At 30.9% G+C, this 25,936-nt stretch overlaps 5 protein-coding genes across 5 annotated transcripts; 1 reads left to right on the forward strand and 4 right to left on the reverse strand.

Annotated features, from left to right (window-relative positions):
• Window positions 1-6,269: 6,269 nt before the first annotated feature.
• LOC104751996 (methylesterase 2) lies at window positions 6,270-7,655 on the reverse strand. Its single transcript, XM_010418802.3, has 3 exons — window positions 7,060-7,655; window positions 6,756-6,890; window positions 6,270-6,654 (listed from the first exon to the last, which is right to left on the reverse strand). Exons 1-3 carry the CDS (start codon window positions 7,432-7,434, stop codon window positions 6,373-6,375), a joined length of 792 nt encoding a protein of 263 aa, XP_010417104.1. The 5' UTR covers window positions 7,435-7,655; the 3' UTR covers window positions 6,270-6,372.
• A 382-nt stretch (window positions 7,656-8,037) lies between these two features.
• On the reverse strand, window positions 8,038-10,332 carry LOC104702886 (methylesterase 1). Its single transcript, XM_087456377.1, has 3 exons — window positions 9,761-10,332; window positions 8,856-8,990; window positions 8,038-8,396 (listed from the first exon to the last, which is right to left on the reverse strand). Exons 1-3 carry the CDS (start codon window positions 10,133-10,135, stop codon window positions 8,115-8,117), a joined length of 792 nt encoding a protein of 263 aa, XP_087312503.1. The 5' UTR covers window positions 10,136-10,332; the 3' UTR covers window positions 8,038-8,114.
• A 2,834-nt stretch (window positions 10,333-13,166) lies between these two features.
• Window positions 13,167-14,732, reverse strand: LOC104704992 (CENP-B homolog protein 2-like). The gene has a single exon (XM_010420986.2). It carries the CDS (start codon window positions 14,730-14,732, stop codon window positions 13,167-13,169), a length of 1,566 nt encoding a protein of 521 aa, XP_010419288.2.
• A 5,347-nt stretch (window positions 14,733-20,079) lies between these two features.
• On the reverse strand, window positions 20,080-22,659 carry LOC104702887 (L-ascorbate oxidase homolog). Its single transcript, XM_010418804.3, has 8 exons — window positions 22,441-22,659; window positions 22,242-22,351; window positions 21,861-22,131; window positions 21,656-21,755; window positions 21,215-21,560; window positions 20,764-21,129; window positions 20,581-20,659; window positions 20,080-20,411 (listed from the first exon to the last, which is right to left on the reverse strand). Exons 1-8 carry the CDS (start codon window positions 22,588-22,590, stop codon window positions 20,208-20,210), a joined length of 1,626 nt encoding a protein of 541 aa, XP_010417106.1. The 5' UTR covers window positions 22,591-22,659; the 3' UTR covers window positions 20,080-20,207.
• Window positions 22,660-24,481: 1,822 nt separating this feature from the next.
• LOC104702888 (reticulon-like protein B13) lies at window positions 24,482-25,936 on the forward strand. Its single transcript, XM_010418806.3, has 4 exons — window positions 24,482-24,684; window positions 24,820-25,006; window positions 25,205-25,416; window positions 25,652-25,936. The coding sequence occupies exons 1-4, from the start codon at window positions 24,645-24,647 to the stop codon at window positions 25,831-25,833; spliced, it is 621 nt and encodes a 206-aa protein (XP_010417108.2). The 5' UTR covers window positions 24,482-24,644; the 3' UTR covers window positions 25,834-25,936.

Genomic DNA, 25,936 nt, shown 5'->3' on the forward strand with positions numbered 1-25,936 from the left:
ACGAAAACCTTGATTTACATGATATACTTAATAGATGAGATGACTTTTATATGCAATCACGACCAGATGCACTAAAACATAGTGACAATATTGTTTTAGCATTTTTTGTTTTAATGAGACTAATAGAATTATTATCTTTTTTTTTTGGACAAAAGAATTATTATCTAAAATCAGCTAATTAACACATTCTAACATTCATTCTGTGTGTACTGTACTCCTACTCTCAGTCTCATGCTTTTCGGCCTCCTTGGACACGTCTAAAAATAGGTAGAAATACATCAATTGTTTTTTGTATAACCAAAACAACTTAAGCACTATCGGAAAAGGATGATCTTTAAGGATGACATGCATAAATCGAGAAATAATCCAAAATTGTTTATTTCAACAAGAAAAAAGTGGGTGTAAACATTATACTCCACTTATTTCTTATCGGGATAAGTTGGTCCCAGATGATTTTCTGTGCATTGGCTTTTGGAGATTGAATAGGAGTGGCAAGGCAGATCTAAAACTTTTTGTTACAGGGTCATTATTAATATACCTATATAAGAATATTAAATTATTTGTGAAGTTAACAAATTCAAAATGTTTAAGTATTACTGTTATTATTTTAAGGGAGATTCTCGAAAATAGCACCTTAAGTTTTTTTCCAAAACTAGCACACAATCTTAATTATTCCAAATATAGCACAATTTTAATTTTGAGAAAAATTATCTAAATAAATAAAAAAATAAAAATAAAAATAAAAAAAAGAAAAGGAAAACGCAGCAATCATCTTAGCCAAAACCTAAAAAAAACTCCAGTTGAATTAGAGTAGAGATGCTCGAAGGAGGAGGAGACAACGAATGAAATCGATTTGATTTTGAAGAAGCGAATGAAATCGGAGATGATGATGCTATCGACGCTTCTCTCTCGCTGTAACGCTCTTCAATCTCAGATTTTAAATTCACGGTAGGATCGATATTTTGGATTCTTCGATGTGAAGCTTGCTTCTGGAGCAGAGGAAGTGATGAGTTTAGTGGAAGAACGTTTCTTCAAAGAAAAGTCATTGTTGCAGTTTGACATTGTCGTTGTTAATTTGCTTTTTAGACTATGAAAGAGAATCCTCTTCTAGGTCCTTCTTCTTTGACGTGGATAATCTTAAAGATCTCATCTTTTTTTATTTTCCTAGAAAGATTCCAAATTTTTAACTTTGGTTGTTCAATTCATGTGTTCTGAGTTTTGACATTGTTCAAATTTATGATGGGTTCTTAATAAAATTCATTATTGTGTATACTTTTTGATGTTTTTCAACTTCTCCTTTTGAACAAAGAAACTCGTTTCTAAATCTTTGGGGGGTGAGTTAATTAAAAGTGTTACGAGTGTGTGTTGTTTTATACAAGATTGGAGAAAATGGGGTTTTAGATGTATCAATGGTGGTTCATAAACACCATGTGTGGCGTTTGTTCACTTGTAGTGTTGTAGTGGTCAAGATTGGAGCTTTAGATATATCGAATGATGTTTTATACCAGGTGTGGCGTTTGTTCACTTGTAGTAACTTTGTATAGATGTAGATTTGGTCAGAAGAATTGGAGTTGTACCAACATTCCAAGAAATTTAGGAAGGATGTCTCGAATTTAAGGAAGGGTTTCAAACAAAAGAATAAACAAAGAAAACAGAGCATACACGCCACCCTATTGAGTTTTGTTGATGGCTCGAGAATTCTTTCTCATGTTCTTGTAATGTTAAAAATCAGCACCCAACATCCAACATCCAACACTCCTTGGAAATTCAGGAAGGATTCCACGAAATTCAGGAAATATTTATTGAACTTGAGGATGACCTTCATAAAAAGTTTGAATTTCAGGATGAACTTAAGGTTGACCTTTACAAAAAGCTTAGATATTGGTAAATACCCAGATATGTACAAAAAAGATATCATTACCCCCTCACTAATAGAGTATTCTTTCATATATTGAGGCATGTGTCGACAATTCATAGGATTATGTTCCTTAATTCAGTTTTACTTTCTCTGTTTTTAGACATGTATGATGTTTGTAAAACCTTTTTAGATTGTTTTGGTAATTGTATGATGTATCTGCATCATATGTTTTTATTAACACTTTATTTTAACTGTGATTGAACTTCAGGAAGGATTGTGTGAAATTCGGGAAAGATTTTATGCAATTCAGGAAGACTTCTTTGAATCGGAGCAACCAATTTGATTCCCCTTGATGAATACGAATACATCGATCTATGTGAATTCAATATCCATCAAATCATGAACAATAGCCTAATTCTATAATCATTGAATCATTGAATCATTCTTTTTTTTGCTTTTACTTTTGATAACATAATTTGGAGTGACAGATTTTGTCTCCGACGAGATCTGAGTTTGATCTTTCATGGTGGTGTCGTTCTCTCGAGAAGAAAGTCACTATCTAATTCTGGTTACATGTCTGCCTCCACCGTTGCCGTTGCTGGAGGAAGACGATGACAGAGACTATGATTTCTGGATATATTGGAGACGACGGAGAAGATAGAAACGACATCGTCATAACTAGACGGAGAAGAAGATGAATAAAAAAAAAAGATATTTATTAATTTAATTTTAGAGAAATAATTAATATAATAAAAATACTATTTTTGGAAAATCTGAGTGTATATGCTTATTTTGGAAAAAAAAACCTAAAATGATGCTATTCTAGGGTATTTCTCTTATTTTAATGAATTGTACACCTATAAATTGTAGTTGTTTTTTTTTTGGGGGGGGGGGGGGAACTATTGTTCAAAAGGCCATTTTTGGCTAACCATTTTGTTAATTTGTCATTTTGCCTAAAATATTTGTAATTTTTCATTTTACGGAAATTTTTTTTTTATTAAATTGCATACTTAATAACAAATACTATACTCTAAAAGAACACAGAATTTAATAAACTCAAACATAATGTGTAAAATTATGTTTTTAAATATAAATTTGGCAAATTAAAAATTATTTTAGGGAAAATGGCAAAATATATATATATACCACTAAAACGTTCATTTCTCATAATTGATTCTTGTTTTTTTTTGTCTTTTTAATATGTGTGGCAGGTGCAACACCATGTTAATTATAAAGTTGTTTTGAAATTATTCTATAGGGGATCGGTATAAGGTGCAACAATATGTTAAAATAAAATAGTGGTATGGGTAGGATAATTCTGGTCATGAAAGTTGTCTCCAATAAGGCAATAACTCAGTAGCAATCCCTAACTCCACTAATAAAAGATGATTTTCTTGGTCATTATGGCTACAAGACTTGACACTTGTTATCCACTGAGTTGCTTTGTCGGCAATGAGATTTGTTTTGGTCTTTGTCTGGTCAGAGAGACTTTTATCGTCCAGTGACCAAGTAAGAGAGATTTCAAAGGCTACGTAAGGAAGCTGAAGGGCATAGTACGTAGCTGATTCGAAAGCAAAAGATATGGTTGCAAATGAAATGATTCCTATTAGTGATATTAGAATTACATATTGACTCATGATGCTGCAGGTATGCGATTAGTACTGAATATATACACCAGTAAATTAGTTGGTTGGAACATAAATATTATTAAAGGACAGGGATAGAAAAAAATGAATTCTTATCCATCGAACATCAAATACTATTATATATTTTGTTTGTTTTGTTAAGACTCTTTTGGTCTTTGTAAATGTATATATATGAAGGTTTTCTATGATCAAGTAGCTAAAAGATCCGCAGACGGCGGTGATGGGAGTGTGATACCAGATGGATGTTTGCGTATGTCGAGAGTCGTCCTTGGTAGGTTCTTTGTCAAGTGGTTTAACTTGGCGAATTAAAAATCTCGAAAGATTACAACAACAAAAATTGGAAAATGGACTTACAAGTTGGGGAGGGGAGAATCGGATTGTAGTCGTGCCAAGTTAGTCTATGTCGACACGTACTCATTTATATATAGTAGTCATCTTCCTGTACGAGATGCCCTTTTGTCATGTAGTATATGAATTATAATACAAGAATAGTAACATTACGTACAAGTACAGCATTAAAACAAACGATTGGGTAAAATTTATAGTATAATAGTTATCCGGCCTGGCCATGAACTAAAACCTCAGAGAACATGGATGACAAGTTGACAACGTTCTAAAGTAATTGATGGCTCAGTTGGTTCATATTACATTAAAATCCTCATTTTCGTAAAGACCATGATTTCTTATTATTATATTTTTTAAGAAATCTTATTTTATTCAATTCAAAATATGCAAAATTAATCAAATTTTTTCTTAAATTAAAGAAAGTATATAAAATACCATGTAGTAATAAAATCCTTAAATACAATATTTACATTAACAAATTTGATATATGAAAGGACAATTTAGAATATTGCTTTAGAAATTTGAAATCCCAAGATTGGTCATATATAGTAGTTAGGTATTCATGTACGACTTCTATGGTTGCAGGATTTACCCAGTGAGAAAAATCATTTAATCAAGAATGCATGGATGTTGTTGTATGCCTACGGGCTACGGCAATATTATAATAAAAATTATACGTCTTCTATTACTTCGGTCATCTATAACTTTGATCATCCCTCCGAGAAAGCCTACAAAATACTTGCTAAAAAGCTTGTCGAGGCTATCAATACAGGCTTTGCCATATTTGCAAGTCATCTATACTTGCATTATACTTTGGTTGTACATGATAATCATCTAGTATGTTTTCTATGAAAAAAGCCTCCGGTTTCAATAATTGGCGGCATTTATCGGACTATGAGAGCGAAGCTTCTTGAACTGTACAGCTTATAATTATTTAATCTAAATACATTTTCATTGGTAGACTTGAAAGCTCTGATTCCATATGGATTTTTTTGATACATTATACATATATAATTGTATCATGAATCTTATTTATTTATATAACTGCTTTTTAGTGTAATACAATTCTTGCTACTGATTGGGCATGAAGACAGAATCTGGATTCATAATTCTTCGTAGATACTATCCTCTTATGGTTTATTGTTGTGGTGGACGAATGAAGTTCACTACTAATTGCGGTCCCTCAGGTTTATTTAGACGTATTTATCTGCAATATTCAAGAGAAAAAACACTTCTGGTGGGGTTTTATTACGTTACGTGATTTATATTTACATATCTTTCGAGTTATATAAAAATGAAAAGTCTGACCACCACGAAATTGATACTACTTTTTGGAGTTATATTACAGTAGATGCTATCAAACTAAATGTAGTTGCATACACGTTAGATTGTCACATGTCAACATATGATCTATCTTTAGGGTCTTATAGTGCAAAATAAATATATAAACCACAAATGATAAAGACTGCAAAAATGATAATTTATATTTAATTTTTATACAGCAAAATAATTATATAACCACAAATGATAAAGACTGCAAAAATGATAAAGAGTTTGCTCTTTTTGGACTTTTATTACAGAAGAGTTGACTAAACGTTATCAAACTAATTGTAGTTGCATACACGTTAGAATTTCAAGATAAGATCTATGTTTATGGGTCTTACACTGCAAAATAAGTAAATAACCACAAATGATAAAGACTGCAAAAATGATAACTTATATATATATATATATATATATATATATATATATATATATATATATATATATTCTTTTCTCTCTGTTTTTTTCTTGCTCTTATATTATAAGAGAGAATCATAATGCAAAGAAGAAAATATGAATCTTGGTAAACATAAGAAAGTATATATATCTTGTGAAGGATAACATTTGCTTATTTAATTATTTGCACAAAGTAAAACAATCAGTGTGGGGCAAAGGCAAGAAGAGAAGAAGTAGATGTCAGACAAAGAGAAAAAGATGGTGGTTTGGGCTGAGAAGTATAAAGGGCCAATGGCTTTGGTTAAGGCCCAAATAAAGAAGTGTTTGTTTTGTTTAAAGCTAACTAAGTTAAGAAGAGAAAGAGTGTTGTGTTGTTAGTCTAAAGACTCTAAACTAGAGTGGTTAATAGTGTAAGAGTTAGTAGTTTGACCTTGCTTGTAGAAATGAGTCAAGTACCTAGAACTAGAAGTATAGATTAGAACTAGAGTTTAAGTGTGTGGAAAGTGGAAATAACCACTATATGTCAGTCTATATGTATCAATGTATGTGTGTTTTAATACCGTGTAGACAATTAAAAGGATTTTATTCTCTCTTCTCTCTTAGTTACCAACGTTTTGTAACTATGATGCAGTGACGATCTTATGTTTATTTCGGCATATTTACATGCAATTTCCAAGAGTAGAGCATATAGTTCGTGAGGCTTGGAGAACAATTGCCATAATAAGAAATAAAGTCCGAACTTATAGAAATATCCATTTTAGAACACACACTTAATTGTATCAACTCCAAATACATTTTCCTCAATTAAGAGAATTTGTTGGCGATTTCCAATAGATGGTCACTGAGTAGTTGAGGTTTGCAAAACATTGGCATATGATCCGTCTCTGCCATCTCAATCACGAAATTCGCCGGATAATTATCTATCATCCATCGTTGATGTTCTTCTAAGATGATCTTGTCCTCTTTGCACACAATGTAAGCTCGAGGAACAGATCCATACCCTTTGTCTGAAAAGTTCTTTGTCCTTGATAATTGGTTCACAAATAATGATGCGGGCCTCTTTAAAAGCAGTCCAAGCTCAAGATCCTAAATCAAGATTACCACAATATCAAGATTACCTTACTATCAATTATATGATGATCATAAATGTTTTTTTTTCTTCTAAAGATGATTATAAATTAAATTACCTCAATAGGAGAAAGCTGGTAGAGACGGTTCTTCATAAACTCAGTGCTGAAGAACACAGACAAGCCAGAATTGTCTAAGCCGTACGGCTTGAGCTCAGTGCCCATCCATCCTTCTGGTGTCATGTGGCTTGCAAACTGTAACGTGAGTCAAATACATATTATATGCTCAATATTTGTGTTTTTCCGTCCATATGCACTTGACTGATTGATTAATACTTAATACTATATGTGTTGAATGATGGCCATAGATTTTGTTTTTTTTTTCTATGTCAACCACAAAATTAAACTAAAATATGAGATATACCTTGTCCACGACGAACGATGGTGAGTATTTGGTGTCGGGCATGAAAGCAGTCACAAAGACAGAAACAGAGATTTTTTCAGGAAACTTATCCATGGCTATGGCTAAATTCAAACCTCCAAAGCTATGACCAACGAGCACAACCTTCTCATCATTTGGCAATGAAGTCATTAGCTGAATCAATGGCTCAGAATATTGTTCGCATGTGGAAATGTCAGTGATCGACCTGGTGGTGTCTATACCGCAGGCAGCTAGGTCTAAGGCGGTTACACGATGTCCCGAAGCCTCGAGCAGCGGCTTCACCTTGTACCAGCACCATGCGCCGTGGCATGCACCATGGACTAGCACGAAGTGTTGCTTCCTCTTCTCCTCGCTCATCTTATTCTCTCCTTTTGATTTTTATCACCCGGTTTCGTACTATCACACATATTAGTAGAGGGATCACAAATTAAGCTTATCTTCGAATTTTCTAAAATTGTCGCTTTCTTGAGAATCTTTTACGATTTCACGTGATAGTTACAATCGAATATTTCTTTCAAGAAATAAGAAAGAAATAACAATTTCTGGAATTTTCTTTAAAAAAACAAACAATTTGCTGTGCGGGTAAAAGTATCTTTTTAAAATTATAATAGTAGGACTTACGAACGAGCTGTAAATCGGAGGTTGACAAGTGATTTAACTCGTTGGAATTATATTCATTCAATAAAACTGGTATCAGAGCGTTATTATTGATTTAAAAGCAGTAAAAAAAATAAAAACGAGTAACATTTCCAAAAAATTCCAGCATTACAGTTTGTTTTATTTTTTCCTAAGTGGAGAATATGACAAATCTTGCAATAAGTGATTACCGTAACCGACGGAGGAATTTTTTTGTTTTTTTTGGTTTTTAAAGATGAATGCCACATGACTTTTTATGTAGTCGTTACCTCATAAAAAGCAACGAAGTCTGAAACTTTTTTTTTTTTTTACATCATCTGAAACTTTTTAAAATTCATTATTATTGTTTGCAACAAACCCTTATTATTATCAAATCTAATACACATATTCATGAAGATCGATTAAACGAATTCGTAAGCAATTTCCAGTAAGTAATGGCAGAGTTGCTGAGGCTTGCAGAACATTGGCATATGATCTGTCTCCTCAATTTCCATAACTAAATTCACCGGAAAATTATTAATCATCCATCGTTGGTGTTCTTCTGGAATGGCTTTGTCCTCTTTGCACACTATGAACGCTCGAGGAACAGATCCATATCTTTCACTAGAGAAGTTCTTCATCTTTGATAAATCGTTAACAAACAATGATCCTGGCCTCTTTAAAAGCAATCCCAGTTCAAGATCCTAAATCAAGATAACAACATAACCAAAACCAAAAGAAGTTGAAAAAACCAAAAATTTACTTTTTCCATCGACCCACAACCCAGCATTAAATTTTACATTTTATTTTAGTACTCCTTAATTCCATAAAAATGAAGAAACTTAGTTTAAATATTAGAGTTATCTAAAACATATATCAATCTAGCTAATATGGAAAAGTCTCATATAGGTCATTATGGTGCAATAATTATGTAGACCACTTTTGTAGGCCACAAAAGGTTGAATTCGATATAGTTAAATAAGCGTGCATGTTTTGTTTTTATTTAAATTTAATAATATAGAACATTATAGAAAATTACTGTTCGCGGCACTAATCATATTAGAGATAAAGACTAAAAAAGAGAAAAAAAAAACAAACTGAAAACATATATACATATAGATAAGTAAGATAAGTACAAGAATGTATGATGATGAATTACATACCTCAATAGGAGAGAGCTGGTAAAGACCCAACTTCATGAACTCACGGCTAAAGAACATACTCAGTCCGGAATTGTCTAAACCGTATGGTTCGAATTCGGTGCCCATCCATGCTTCTGGTGGAATGTTGCTTCCATACTTTTACATAAATTGGAAAGAAAAGAAAAACTAAATATACAAGAAAATAAGGAACCGTATACTGTGGCAAATTTATTGACAAGTTGACAACCATGAAAATGAAACATGTAAGAAAAAAAATCCACTATATAGGATTTAATTTTAGACCCCACGTGTTCGTTAGATTGTCAAAACATGATCTATAGTTATCTCATATAGGCCACAAAATTCATAAAGTAGATTCCAGAAAGAACGAAACATGTTCAAAAGAAAAAACTCCAGAAACGAAATATTTCTATCATATACGCTAATTCATTTCTCTGATCAGTATACTAGGTAGTAGGTACTAAGTACTAACCATTAATATTTTTTAGCAATATGTATTATGTAGGCTTGAGAACGAGTATAAACACAAGAAGGGTACTATTACATATTACTAGGTTATATATGTTATGATTACCACTTTAAATTTGTTAGGAGAATAGTGTGCTAGATTTATACATGACCATAAATAATTCTTATATTTTTTTGTAGTTTTTATTATAAGCAATCTTCCTTATTTTCTGTAAGACTATAAAACGGGTTTTAACTTGTCCAACTTGGACGCTACAAGTTTTGCTACAGTTTAAATTTTGACTCAGCAAGACGCCAAGACTTATTTAAGATAAATAAATACAAGTATTGGCGTTGACGAAAGAGACTTTGTAGATACATTCATACATACAGTGATCTATATACATATCATCAAGATCGATCTATCATATTAAATAAGTAATAAAAAAACGAGGTACCTTCTCCAAGACGAAGGAAGGTGAGTGTTCTGTGTCGGGCATGAAAGCTGTCAGGAATACAGCGACAGAAATTTTTTCGGGAAACTTTTCCATGGCTATGGCTAAGTTCAACCCACCGAAGCTATGACCTACGAGGACAACCTTCTCATCATTTGGTAATGAGGTCAGCAGCTTCGTCAATGGCTCTGAGTATTGTTCACATGTAGGGATGTCAGTGATCGACTTGGTTATGTCTAAACCAGAGGCAGCTAAGTCCACGGCAGTTACACGATGGCCCGCCGCCTCTAGCAATGGCTTAATCTTGTACCAGCACCACGCTCCGTGGCACGAACCATGTACTAGTACAAAATGTTGTTTCCTCTTTCCCTCGCTCATTCTTCTGACCTTTGATATTTTCCTACTCTCCTAAAACTAAAACGCATACAAATATAAATAGAAGATTTTGTTGGTCAAGTTTAAGACAATATAAAAAAAGTCGCTTCGGTACGAAGGAATAGGGTGATTGCTACTCACGATGATATTTATTTAATTTAACGTTTACCATCAACCAAATCTTACATACTATATAATACAGTCTGTCGCGCGCCCGTCAAGATGAATAATTTTCTAAGTAAAATGTACTTCATTAAATTATTTTACATTGTTGACCAAAAAAATTATTTTATTATCCAAATATATTTTAAAAATAGAAAATAGAGGACGGATTTCTAAATGGACTACCCTCTGTTTCATAATAAATAATTTTTTCACAAAACACTTTTTGTTTGAAGTAACGCTATATTTTTCATAAAATTAAATATTTATATGTTTATGATTATTAGAATTTTGTAGTTTGATTTATTAGTGGTCAAATAGTGTTTGTGTAAATAATTTGCTATGTTTTCATTTGTTTGCAAAAACTGGAAATATTTTTTATTTTGTAATAGATAAAGTGTCCGTTAGATCCAATTTAACACTCCAATTTCTTTATGTTCTTTTGTTATTATCTTTTAGTAGTTTTTTTCGTTTTACTTTACTTTCTCAAACTTGTATGCAAAAGTTTATGTTGATTTAGTAAATAATGATTATTTGTGTTTTTCAATTTCGTATTCAAATTAATCCACTTTTCAAAATATATACTAAAAATGGGTTTTAAGTAGAAATAACAAACATTTATCGTTATTATCTTTGCATTTTAACTTAAAAATATATAAAAGTGGAGTAAATATTTTGTCTGGATATTAAGAACCCACTTGCGAATAACTAACCTTTGGAGAGCAAACGAGACTGTTTTTTTTTTTTTTTTTATTAAAATGAGACTAATCTCTTCAATATATCCACTAAGGGACCTATATTGTTTTGTATATGAGCATGTTATCAATGGAATGGAGATGATAACCAACAAAAAAAAATACTTCTTCTGTTTTATTTTTTTTAGATTTAAAAAACATCTGTATTAGTATTTTTGCAGCAGTTTTTGCTCAAAAATACTTTTTGGAAAGTTTTTACATTTAATGCATTGACTTTAATATTAGTTACCAAAACTTTAAAATTAATTATAGGGAAGTTTTAAAAAAATAAGGAAATCTTTCTATCTCATTCAAACATAAATATATGATTCCTTTTCTTTTTTATTTGGATTTAAATTATCTTGAATTATTCTATAATACATTTAGTTAATAAAAATTGTGATTTTTTCCTGCATATGATGTAATACAAAATTTTAAAATGGGACATATATTACTCAATATTTAAAAACTTTTATTTGGTTTATTCCGGTTTTTTATTTTAAAGATTTTTAAATGGTTAAATATGAAAAATATTTAAAACTTTAAAAAAGTTAAATATGATAAATATTATACCGTAGATACACAATAAAAACTAAAAATTAAGATGATAAAGTGTGAGTTAAAATATTCTGGGACAGGATTTTATAGCATGACGGATTTTATTGATATTTATATTAATTAAAAAATATCATTAATTTGGTGTTACATGGATAAAACATCATTCATTATTTTATTAACACTATCGGTATCAGAGAATAGACATATCTAATTATATAGATTAAATAAATATTATGTAAAAAATAAATTATATTGTGGTATTATATGGTTTATTTAACAATTATTATATAATTATAAGTTATAACATATTTAACCAACAAATACAACTTATAATTTAAATATTTTAGTTATAAATAATTTTGTCTTGCGGTGTACCGCGGGTCCTAATCTAGTTAAGTAAATAAGTGAAATCTTGTATATAAAAGTTTTTGTAAGATTTTCAGTTTAATTGTTTAATTGTTTAATTGTTTTTAATTGTTTTTTTAAACAACATTCCTTAAACAACACTTGTATTAAAACGAGGGTATATATGTAAGTGACAATATTGGGAGGAAAAAGAGGGATGTTTGAAACACCATGACTCGGAAATAAAAATAGATCGATTTAGAACTTTAAAAACAATCGTATTTGTTTTTATGAATAGATTCAATTGATAAAACAAAATTTAGACTTTCTTAAAATTTGACCACTTAGAACGAATGTTCATAGGTTCAAATACCATTAAATAAAGAGATTTGTACCCAAAAAAACCTTTCAAGTCACCATTTTTTGCATGTTTATACTACAATTTCCAAAAAATACAAAACAAACACATGAAGCCAAAAATAATATGCATTATAACATGTCATCAGCACCATCAAATTTAAAATGGTTAAAAATAGTATATTAAATCGAAGTCTCGAGTTCAAATCTATATTTAATTTTATAAAAATATATTATATGTGCCCGTATAAATGTTTTGAAGATACATATAAATACTATATTGCGTACTATTTTGTACTTCATAAAATTAATTTGCATTGTCTAGAGAGCTCAATGTAAGGGCAGATTGTCTAGCCCGTTCTTCAAGATTGCTTTCCTCTGAAATTTCCTTTGTAAACTCTTTTCCTCCGGTTTGGGCAACCAATCTTGGAGTTATTTTTTAATTTGATTAATGTTTGGTTGAAAAAAAAAAAAAAAAATTAATTTGCATTTTTAGGAGATGAAAGGTAAAGTTGCAAAAAATGACCATTTAAAGGGTTATTTTGCACAAAAACCTTAAATAAACTTCACATAAATGCAAATGAATAATTCGATGATATATACTGTCACACGACCCTTTATTTCCATTTTTCTTGGATTTTGCATTCATATTACATTTTAGGTTGCATTTGCATTCTACAGTAAAACCTCTATAAATTAATATTCTATAAATTAATAAACACGATAAATTAATAATTTTTGCTGGTCCCAAGTCGGGACAATGTAAAAATTAACAATATTCGATAAGATAATAAGATAATAATTTTTTCGAAATCTCCTTATAAAATATGGTCCCAATAATATCATAAATTAATAATCATAAATCATAGGCATAAATACTAAGACAATTTTGTAAAATATGAATCTAGTGTTGTTTGTCTTTTCTTAAAGTTGGAATCTCGTTGGAGTTCATCTCTGATTTTCCTTATTGCATCAAAAACTCCTGGTGTTGTCTTCTCGATTTGCATCCAAAAGTTGTGAAGAGTTCTAGACGCGATAATTGCTTCCTTACGTGTAACTGGTTCCAAAGGTTCTACATTATCGTCTTCAGCTTCTTCATCAACATTAATGACAGAAGCCACAATCTCTTCTAAACTCTGAACTTCTGAGCATGCATCATTTTCACCTGGATAGTCGAGTAGACTATTGACATCCACTTTATTTCGATAACCAAGATTATTAATCACCACTTCAAGTTCCTGCATACCATCTTCACAAAGTGATTCCTCTTCTGAATTCCTTGATACGGCATCCCTTGAACGAATTTTACAATGTCGAAAACAATTTGCTATTGTCTCTCCATGAACATTAGTTGTCCAAGCAGAGACCGCAAAATTGATAGCATGCAAAACATTGATCTTAGCTGGATCAGATTGTCCCAACTCATATCCTTCTAAAACCTCACGGTAAAATCTCCTTCGATAATGCATTTTAAAAGCTCTTATTATTCCAGCATCACAAGGTTGGATTTTTGACGTCATGTTAGGTGGCAAGAAAAACAACTCAACATTATGTAATCCTTCAATATTTCTTGGATGTGCTGGGCAATTATCTACCACAAACAAAACCCTTCTACCATGCATTATCTGATCAAACCAGCGAATATATTCTTCAAAAATAACACTTGTCATCCAAGCTCTTTTGTTGGCTCGATAATGACAATTCAAGCTATTCATGTTGACATTCTTGAAGCAGCGCGGCTTCGCATATTTTCCAATAATCCATAAGGGAATTTTTTCAGACCCATCCTCGTTACAGCAAATAACAACAGTTAACCTTTTTTTGTCTTGTTTTTTGCCTTCAAGTTGTTTTGTAGCAAGAGAATGATCAGCTTGTAACCTATAAAACAAACCAGTTTCATCCATATTAAAAACATCTTTCTTAGAAAACTTATCTATTTTTCTTCTTATAGCTTCCAGCTTCTTTTCCATGTCTTCAACATCAACTGAACCGCTTTCTCCAAACCGACGAAACGACTTGATACCGTGTCGTAATTTGAATTTTTCAAGCCAGCCTTGAGAAAATTGGTGCTCAAAATCTTGTTCCGGGTATACAAGTTTCATAGTCACTTTTGCCTTCTCTAAAATTAGTTCTCCGGTCATATTCACACGATCTTGGTATTGAAGAAACCATTCAAAAAGAACTTTCTCCATCTCTGGATATTTTGCTGGTTTGTGACGTTTGATATCTTTTTTGGATTCCAGATTGGTGGAAAGATATTCATCTGATCTTTTGAGTGTGTTTGAGATTGTACCTTGGCTAACTTGAATTTGAAATTTTTCTTGAATCCACAATTGTAACTCTTTTTGAGTACATTTGGTATGATCTCTTTTGTACTCACATAACTCTTTGCGTATTTGGTCTGTCATGGTTGCTTTTGCAACACCTTTTAGATGAGAAGCCATAGCTAAGATTTTGTGTAAAGAAAAAAAATAGTAGACGAGAATAGCTCGTACGTTCACGTTCGTGTCTACAAATAAAGACAAAGGTTCTATAGAAATATGAATGTTAACATAATTGAATATGTTATATCAAAACATAAGGAATTTTATATAAAGAAAAATTCTAAAAAAGTATATGATTTTAAGGAAAAAATTCCAAATTTACATCTAGAAATATTTTAAAAGTTAATGTAGTGAATAATATTGTATTTTGCAAAAATATTTCTATAAATTAATAATTTATAATTTATACGATAAATTAATAATTATTAATTTATGGATAAATTAATATCACTATAAATTAATAAAATCTCAAAGTCCCCACATTATTAATTTATAGAGGTTTTACTGTAGTTATCTTTATTAGGTCTTGGAGTGAAAACTATTAAAAAAGAAAAATTGTAGAAGAGATTTTGTGCTTAAGAGAATAAGAAACATAAAATAAACAAGAGATGGTTATGCAGGATGCATCATATGAAGGCCTTCCCTTGGGATTTATCTTCATAGTCCTAATGAAAGTCAGGAGATTAATTTAACTTTCCAATGGAGATGATTTTGGGTCAATCGAAGCAACGTTCAAAAGTTATGACTGATACAGTGAACATTTATTCTCCTAAAAACTTCCAACTGTCCAAATATCTCCTAAAAAAATCAGTATTTAAGATATCTAATATTATATGCAAAATCAAAATACTGATTAGTTATAAGGATTCCTCCCCGCTTATTAAATAAAGTTTTTCAACCGAAGCATTTCAACAGTTGTAGTCTCGTGTCTTTGCCTAGTTTGGTTGAAGCACTTCAAGAGGTATTGGGTTGAGTTTCAATTGAAGATGTAGCAGTCTAGAAGGAGTGGTAATTTCAATCCTTGGTAGGTGCTCTTCTTCATCTCAGTTCTACAAGTCCTTTGCTAATTTGTTTGGCTGCATCTTTATCCTTTCCAAGCATCGTTGTCTTCCTGTTCTTGGAGTCCATTCCAAGCTTCGGGAATTGATTTTCAGAGTTGAATCTTTATTAGCTTTGCATTGTTGGGTTTGGTATTGTATTAGAAGTTGTTTGTTTGTAAGTTTCTCTTATCCTTTGAGGCTTTAGCTTAAAAATCTTTGTAAAACTCCAGTTTTATCAATGAAGAAGAATCCTTTAGTGAAAAAAAAAAAAAAGGATTACCATATCAACATTGTGCATTGGTTTTGTAATCAGCTTATCTTATTTCTTAAAATATACTATTTTTCCTTTTTGACACAACAATACATTCAAGCTGGTGGTAAGTAATAGTATAACCCTGGCCTAAAAGTTGACTTGTTAGTTTTAAAAGGTCCAGTAGAGCTGTAAATGCTAAATAATAGATTAGTTGTTTCCTCTGTCCCATTTTAATATTTGATTATAACATTTTGGTTAAAAGTGCACATATTAAAAATTATTTTATCTACAAAATTATTAGATGTAATTTTTAATTTAAAAAGATTGGCCTAATCATTGAAAATTAATAATCACAAAAATGTTAAATAAATATAAAGATAATTTTACAAAGAAACTTATAAAATACATAAAAATGAAAGAAATAAAAAAATCATAAATATTTTAGGAAATAGGACAGAAGAAAGAAAAAGTACTAATCTTGATCCAACTTATCGACAGACTTAGTTGTTAATTGACATCTGATAATTGATTATCCAACATATATTAATTGATGAGAGGAAAAGAGACAGAGAAAGAAAAAAAGATATCTTTTAAGTATAACTCCAAAGAGAAAATCTTGATGCAGTCTCAATTTATATTATCTCATAGCCGACCTAACTTGTTAAGATACAAAGTCTAACTTGACTGTGTGGTTGTCTTCTTTTCGACCAAGGATAATAATGGTTCGAACTCATATTGGAGGAACTCATATTGGAGGTTGTCCGCTAATGGTAATGGGCATTTTTTGTAACTTTACCTTTCATCTCATGAAAATATAAATTAATTTTCTGAAATAAAAAATAATATATAATATAGTTTTTATATGTATCTTCCAAACTTTTGAACGGGCACATATACTATATTTTTAAAAATTAAATATAAATTTGGACTCCTCATCGTTAGAACTTTGATTTATTATACTATTTTCAACCAGTAGCGGAGGCAGAAATCTTTTTTAGAGAGGTCCAAACAAAAAATTAAGCTATAAAAATGTAATATTAAGAGGATTAAAATGAATTTTTTTAAAAAAGTAGGGTCAGCTGACCCCATAATCCCTTGCTAGATCCGCCCCTACTGACATGTTATATTGTATATTATTTTTGGCTTCATGTGTTTGTTTTGTATTTTTGGAAATTGTAGGATAAACATGCAAAAAATGATGACTTGAAAGGTTTGTTTTATACAAATTCCTTTGTTTAATGATATTTTAACCTATGAACATTTTTGTTCTAAGAGTGGTCAAATTTTAATAAAATCTAAATTTTATTTTATCAATTGAATCTATTCATAAAAACAAATACGATTGTTTTCAAAGTTCTAAATTGATCTATTTTTATTTCCGAGTTATGGTGTTTCAAACATCCCTCTTTTTCCTCCCAATATTATCACTTACATATATACCCTCGTTTTAATACAAGTGTTGTTTAAGGAAACAATTAAATTTGCAAGTGAGTTCTTAATATATCCAATTTACTCCATTTTAAAGTTAAAATGCAAAGATAATAACGATAAATGTTTGAGAATGCTTTACGGCCGGTTGTTCACTAATGTAATGTCTCATGTTATAATTCAAATATATGCTTAACTCGTGGTACATCACGGGATAATTATTTAATTTTATTTATAATGATGTTTGATTTTAACGGTATTTAATTTAGTAATAAAATTATATATTTTTAATTTTTAGTATTTTTTATATTTAACCGGTGATACAATTATTCTTAAAGTATTATAATTTTATCAAGATAAAACACTAAAATTATGAAATATAACTGTTTGTATAATGTATAATCAATCAGAATAATATTTTGTATTTATTTAAAATAATACAATTATTGTTTTGTTTAATATATAATTATTTAATTTAACTGATTGTTTATTTTTAGTGTATACAGTACAGTTTAATGATTGATTTTTTTATTTTTATTTTATTTTATTTTGGGACAGATATATAGGAAACAAATTTGCTATTAATAAGGAATTTAGGTAAAATTAATTAGTTTTTACAAAAAAAAATCGATTTTGTTAATTTACCATATTTTACATATTGCTTTTAGTGCAATTTTGTTGTACTTAAAAAATATATATATATACTCACTTGTGCCATTAAAATTTGGTATTGGTAATATGATTTGATTGTTCGATAGAGAAGTTTTATATATAAATGGGATTATAAAGGCAATAAATGTTCGGCTCAATAAGGAGATGTTAAATCCAAGCAAATGAAGAATGGGGACCTACCTTCTACGTCTCTTTCGTAGGTGTCTCATAAAATTATAAATAAAACATGTGGTTTACATATATCCAAAATATTTGCTAGAAATATCTTTTTAATATACTCTTATTTTTGTGTTTTCATTTTTGGTCTTCTTTAATTTTCAATAAACATTATCCTTACATAAAAAAATATTTTAATTAATAAAATAAAAAAACAAAATTTTCTGCCAAAAAAGGTTTCGAGATATTTTCCCGCCAAAAAAAATTTACAAAGCGTTTATAAGGTATTTAAAAAGTTTCCAACCTGTAAACATTAGTAAACTTTTTTAAAAAGGTTTTTCAAAGTTTTTTAAAAAAAATTATAAGGTATAAATTTCATAAAATTTGGTGGAAAAATCCATTTTTGTAATTTTGGTATAAATTTTATTTTGGCGGGAATTTTTTTTATTTTGACAGAAAAAAATAATTTTTGGTCAAAAATTTTTTCATTTTTTGGTGGAAATTTTTTTAATTTTGATGACAATATATTTGGCTGTCAGTAAAAAAAGTAATTTGATCATTTTATAAATAAAAAGAAAATGTTTTGAAAATGATTAATATAAAAAATTATTTAAAAAAAAAAGACATGGAAAAGAGTTATTTTCGAAAATACCCCTTGTATTTATACGTTTTTTTATCTCACAATCATCATCGTTCTTTATTTTGACATTTTCTCTAAAATATTATATTACTCATGATTTACCATTTGTAATTGACAGATCTAAGCCACGATATGTGGAACAACAGAAAATGCTCTAGCCTTTATGTGAACTATTTGAAAACTTTTTGCATCGATTCTATAGTACTAAAGCAAAATTCAGAAAGAAAATTTGAGTTTCAAAGATTACAAATAAAATCAATGAACTTGAATAAACAAAAGAAGACACTTCTACATTACTAGTTCTCTTCTATATATATGTATTCACCTCTTTTTTTTTTTGGTCAAAATATATATATTCACCTCTATCAATAGAAAATAATGCATAACTATTTTTTATTTAAATATTGACTTGCTCTACCTTTCCATTCTTCGGATAATGGAGCCTAGCTCTCCTTGTCTCATCCATCGTGAGAGGTAAGTGCAATGATCGTGCTCCCCACCAGGTGTTGGAACCAAATGCACTACAAAAAATTGTGTGTCTTGTATCACTTAGATTGTATCACAAATCTAAGTAATGTTATTTAAAATCATTTATTTATAAATAAAGTAAATATAATGACTTAGCATCATTTGTATTAACTAATGTTTTAATTAATCTGTTTGACATCAATTAAATAAAATTGATACAATTTTTACTAGTTTGTATCACTTTTTTAAAACGGTATAAAGTAAAAAACTTACATCATTTAGATAACTGATGTATCTATTAATTTTTTTAAAAATCATTTTAAGAAATGATACAAAATTTACATCATTCAGAAAACTGATGTTAAAATAAATTACATTAACATAATATACACATTTAGTTTTTAGAACTAAAAGGTAACGTAAACAATAAAAAAAATAATGAAGATTTTTTATTGGTTAGTCAACAGTTATAAGGATTGAACTGTAGTTTTACCGTTCGTAAATTTAATCCAACAAATAAGATATTTTTTCTTTTTTTGTTTTTGTCAAAGCTTCTCTTTTTTTTCTTGTTGTTATCCAAACTTCTACCCTTCTATATTCTTTTTTGTCGTTCTCCTTTCTCACAACTTCTTTTTCCTCACATCATCTCATTCCTTCTTCATCATAGTAATTTTGTGGTGATTAGGTTTGGCATGTTTGATGACCAATATCCGACGGCAATAAATCACTTGTTGATTTCACTTGTTGATTGTTTTGCAAGTTGTTAGGCTCGTGATTTGCAAACGCATCACTGAAACTAACAGAATTGTCTTTTTGTTAAACGTCACACCCTCGTGGCCTAGTTAATAATAATAATAATAATAACCGTACATGTATATTAAAAGCTGATAACAATAAAGCTAGGATATATATTATAATTTTAGAAAAGTTAATGTAAATCAAAAGCGAGGACGTTTGGCTTTGCCGCAGAAGAGAGCGTTAACAGGAGGCTCGGATTCAGTATAAAGAGACTTCTCGTCGTTCCATACACGAACATAGAGTTCCTGACCTAAGTATCTCCTTGACCATATCTGTGACCTCAAATTCCACATTCCCTTATTGTCTAGTGATACCAATATGCTCGTCCACGACATTGGATACACCTATTTTTACACACATATATAGAACATTTAGCACCATAAATAGTTCATATGCATGCATTTAGTATTACTAGACATTTACAACATAAACTATTATATATGTGATATTCTAATTTTTGGGTTCAATTTATAGTTTATACATAAAATTTTCAGTGTACTTAATAGATTTTACCTGAAATGTGTGCTTTGTAACAGCATCAATCAAATTGTAACCTCTTCTCTTGGCCATGTTCCATGTGCCTGACCCGTATCTGATTATAATTATAAGCATCTTCAATAAATCTAACAAAAAAATCTGATAGATCGAGAGTGATAGTGATAGCTAGATATCAAAGAACTTAGGCTTAATTATTACCCAACAACATATGCGCTAGTGCCGTCCAGGTGCCAAGATTGAATAGATCTCTCGTTGTTCTGGAACACGAACTCGACATACTCATGAAGAGCCACATCAAAGACAGAAGTTCCGAGAATGGAGGGACCTGGTGTAGGAATGTTCATAATGGTCCTAAAGTTAAACACCCCGGGAATATTGAACCAGTCGGCTAATTTCAGTGGAGTTGCTGGGTTAACGTACGACACACGGTTCACTGTGTACCGGAGTTTCCCATTGATCCTCGCTCTTCCGTTGGCTAAAACAAAAGTTCGATTTATCGGTATGGTACCATAGTGAAAGGATCCTTGTGGATTTGGCCTTGCTGCATTCGCCGTCAAATTTAACCTATATTAATTGACCTTCAAATTAGGTGCTGCCATAAAATTGCTCAATTTAGTTTTGTGTGACCAAATTAAATCGTATAAATTACCTGATGGTTCTTGCTTGTTTCATGGACCAATGGATATGGTAAGTAGGATCCATGGGGAGGGGATGAGATGGTCTGATTTTGGAGCCTTGGTAACTGAGGATTCCTGTGGTGGTCAGTACCGGTTTGGTAAATCGTGTTGAAGCCACAATGAAGTAGTCCTTAACTGGAGCTTTCAGTGTGACCAGCACGGTGACAGACTGGCCAACGTGTATGTCAAGTGACTCATATACCTCTTGCAAAGTGTGAGAGCCTTCTACTTCGACGAGAGTCATCATGTGTCCTTGAATCCTAAAATTAATTGATGTCGATATCCCGACATTTGATACCCGAAACCTATATATCTTGCCTTTACAAACACATAAAACATGATATCAATAAAGAGTACAAAGAATCGAAAGTTGAATTAAGGAGACAAATGGATCTTTGGTTATGATGATTTACCATGTTGACCGGTAAAGACTAAACCTCTAGAGGCACCATTGATGAGAAGGCCGTCCGGAAGAGGAAGAGCACGACCTGAGTCAAGTCTCCTTCGCAGTTCCTATCAAAAACAACAACGAGGCACATATATTTAGATGCTGCGCTTATTTAAACCCTAAAAGAAATTTGGTTACTTCGAAAGTTAAATCTTGTATTATACTAGTACCTTGTGGCCCATCTTGTACCAATCACTGACGAGGAGAGTGAAGTCAGCGTCTGGTTTAGGGTAAGGAACGAAGATGACTGACCTCTGGTTAATGTTAAGTGCACCAAAAGCACCACTTGCTCTGTGCATAGACGTCGAAGCAAAGTATGTATAAGTACCGATCTGGTCCTTAAGTTGAAAATGGTAAGTCCAATTCGAGTTTGGTTGGATCGGACAGTTTGTTCCCAAAACTCCGTCTTGCCACGACATCTTCCTCTGTTTAATTCCGTTCCTACGCATTTTTCTAAAGTATCAAGTTCTGGTTCTAGGTTAGAACCTTATCAATTTGTTTTAAATCTGAACCCAATTTAAAGACGACCATCATGTATAAATTTTACGTACCATGTGATGAGGAAAGGTTCATCAAGCTTGTTAATGACATTAACAACGATATTATTGTTTGTTACACCTTCAATTGCAGGACCAGGGAACTGTCCATTGATAAGAATAACCTGAAAAATTAAAACAATAACAACACATTATATTATAATACATAAACCAACCAGAAAAGAAAATTAAAAGAGACAGAACAGTGTATAACCTGTTGAGGAACACCTAACGGAGATCGGGTTCCATAAGTAACAGTCCAAGTGAAGAAAAGATAAGGGTCCTCTGCGTTTACCATAAAAACTGAGCTAAAACAATAAGCCAATAAGAACCCTACTAACAAGAGATTTGTCTGCTTCGTCATTGTCTAGATAAGTAATGTTATGGTCGAGAGAGACTATTAGTTTTCTTGATATTTTACCAATTAAGGTTGATCTTAAATATATATACAAGTGACTAAGTGAGTATAAAACAGAGAAGTAATCAAATGGAAGTGACGAAGTAAGTTCATATTGTGAATCCCCATGCATATGTACACACAAAAAGGCACCAATGCTCTTTTGCGCCGTAATTCATGCAATTGCCGCAACCCTTTTTTTGTTTCTTTTCTCCGTAAATTAAAGTTTTCTAATGGATTTTATTTGAGTTATGACTTATGAAAAATAACCTCTTGTTATCAGTTTCACTTTTCAGCAAGTATAAAATAACTCGCCCTTAGCATAAAATTCGGATTTCGGATCTGAATTCTAACATATTCATCTACTTTTCTTCTTTTTGGGTATAATTTTGACCATCTACGTAGTTTCTTGTCATGCAAAAATCTTTTTTTTTTTCCTTTCTGTAAGAGTATTACAACTGCGGTTATGTTATTATGTTAAAATATAATTATCTCCATGATAAAATTTGTATTTAATAATAAGTTGCGGTAATTCGCCGTACATCTAGGATGAAATCATGAATTTGTATCTTGATTAGCTTCGGTTTACATATATTAGAAAGTTTTGCATTAACATATTGTTGTCTTTATATTGTACAGTTGTGTTTGGCCGTGGTCGATGACTCGATGTCAGTAGAAGAGAAGTTATAGTCACCGCCACGAACCGCTTCTCATTTAATGCATCATTGGATCGTGGAATTTGAGATTACAAGTTTCATGAATATATTTATAAAAAAATTAATGGAAAAAACTATAGATCTTTATCCGAATTTCAAGTTAATAATTCAACCATTCTTTTGACATTTTTTTTACATGCTAAACTGCCATTGCTAATACTAAGTTGGCAAACAAATTTGGTAAAACAAGTTTGTTCGGAAAATACAGATTTCGATTACTCAATTTATGAATTTAATTGCCTAAACTATTTAACTCTCATGAGACACTAATTGACATTTGTTATTAATTAGCTATTTTTAGTTTTAAAAGGAAAATGAAGGTGGATTACGTCAATTGTCAAACCGAGTGGTAACTTGTGAACATGGTGAGGCATCCCTAAAAGGCAATTCTCATTGGGAATCCAATTTTATTACATAATAATCCACACACATGCATGCGTAACCAATAAGCTCGGTTTTTCCATGTTGCTCTCTATAAACTAGTTTAATTACTGTTTTTTTTTTAATTGTTATAGGCATTTATTTACTGTTTTTTTTTTAATTGTTATAGGCATGTATTAGAATTTAGAAGACAAAAAATAGAAAACTCGATCCGATAAAGCCTCCTAGAACCGCCAAATTCTAAGTTCTCGTTGTCTCGAATGCTAAATTTAGAGGCTTATTCTATCTTACATTTTTAAGAAAACTTACATTTTATTTTCAGTTTACTTACATTTTAAAACAAAGAGAAAATTGGCTTAGTTATCTATTCAGAGTTATAAAATGCACATTATATTTTTTTCTACTAAAAATTTAACATCATTTATATAAAAGAAAATATACGCAAATATCATTTATTCACCAAGTATCTTCCAATAAGAAGTTTCATGTGGTCGTAAATTTACTCTTTTTCAAAAAAAAATATATATATTTACCCGGCCCACTTTTGTGAATCAACAAAAATTTACTTGCTCCTATTGGATAACTAACATTTTTGTATCGTTTTCAATTTATCCTTGCATATCAATATCATCGAGTTTTCTATCCAAATTGATGAATTTTTAGAAACAGACGAAATTGTCATATAGATATATCTTTCATTTCAAGACGATTTGACATCTAAACTAACTTTTTACTCGTCCGAGTAGTCCTACATGTTGAACATGGTTTCCTTATCAAGCAACACATATCAACCATGCATGACTACCACGTCACCATAACCACCACGACGTGTTACATGCATCAAGAACTAGAACTACTTTACCCGCAGTCTACCTCTTATCAATTTCCAATATACATGTCTATCAACCATTATCCAAAACAGCCATGGCTAACGACGTGACCAAAGATCCCTCACCCAAATCTGGTAAAAGCAACTTAAGCCAATATATATATATATATATATATATATATATATATAACCAACTAACTAAATTTGCTTTTTATTCTTACTTTAACTCTGTTTTGTTCCTTGCTATATGTTTCATAAATTACATCGAAGATATTGTGGAGGATATTTACTTATGGAGGAGGAAGAAATTAGCCTTCTCTATACTCACAGTCTCAACGTCGACATGGATTTTACTCAACTTTTATGGTTTAAATTCCATAACCATTGTTTCTTGGATCGGTATCGCTGTTGTCTCTATGGTTTTCCTCTGGGGAAGTTTACTTCGCCTTCTCAGCAAGTAATTAATATTCCATCTCAAAACTATTTGAAATGACAAATTCTTATATGACAAATAATTTCTGATTCAGATAGGCTCGACTGACATGCACAGTTGTTTATGTCAAACGCACGGTCCATGTTTTAACGGATTACGTTTTAAAAATGGTCTTATATATAATTTTAGTTGCTCATGTATGTTTTATTAATTTTTGGACAGGGTCGAACCGGAGCTGTCAGGGTTAGAAGTGTCGGAGGAGTTTGTGACAGAGACAGTGAGGTCTTGTCGGATGTTAATGGAAGAAATTGTTAGATGGATGTTCCGAGTCGGTGCTGAGAGTGAATGGTTTGTTTTCGCGAGAACCGTTTTAGGTTTTTGGATCTTGTCAAGAATTGGAAAGCTTCTCGATTTCCATACTTGTCTCTTCATAGGTACGTAATTAACTACGTTGGTCGTGCACCACACAACGGATTTCGTAATACTTATTCAACTATAAATTCCTTAGCCTAATCATTAATCATGTGGTGTGCTATTGACATCGATCGTAGTGATAAACTGATAATTTTCTCAAAATGGTCCCAATTTTATTTTTTTGTTCTTCAAAATGGTAGTATCATTAACCGTAAGTGTGATCAAGTTTGTTTCTTGATTCTCTGGCATTTACAGGATTGGTGATGGGCTTGACAGTTCCAAAGTTGTGGGAGAAGTATGGAGTTCAAATTCATAAGCAATTGGGTGATGTTAAAGAGAGATCAAAAGGAGTGTACGGTACAACACATGAGAAGATTTTAATGATGAAGAACAAGTTACAGTATGGTACATATGATAAAGTGAAAAAATTAGAGTAGATGTTTTGTATCTGTTTTTTTTTTAATGTAAAATAGTGTAAAACATAGACGTGTAAACAAAATTTAATTGAGTAGATTCTTCTATTTTAACCGCAAAAACAAA

This window comes from Camelina sativa, chromosome 7, assembly GCF_030686135.1.
Source record: "Camelina sativa cultivar CO46 ecotype springtype chromosome 7, ASM3068613v1".
Classification (NCBI taxonomy): Eukaryota; Viridiplantae; Streptophyta; class Magnoliopsida; order Brassicales; family Brassicaceae; genus Camelina; species Camelina sativa.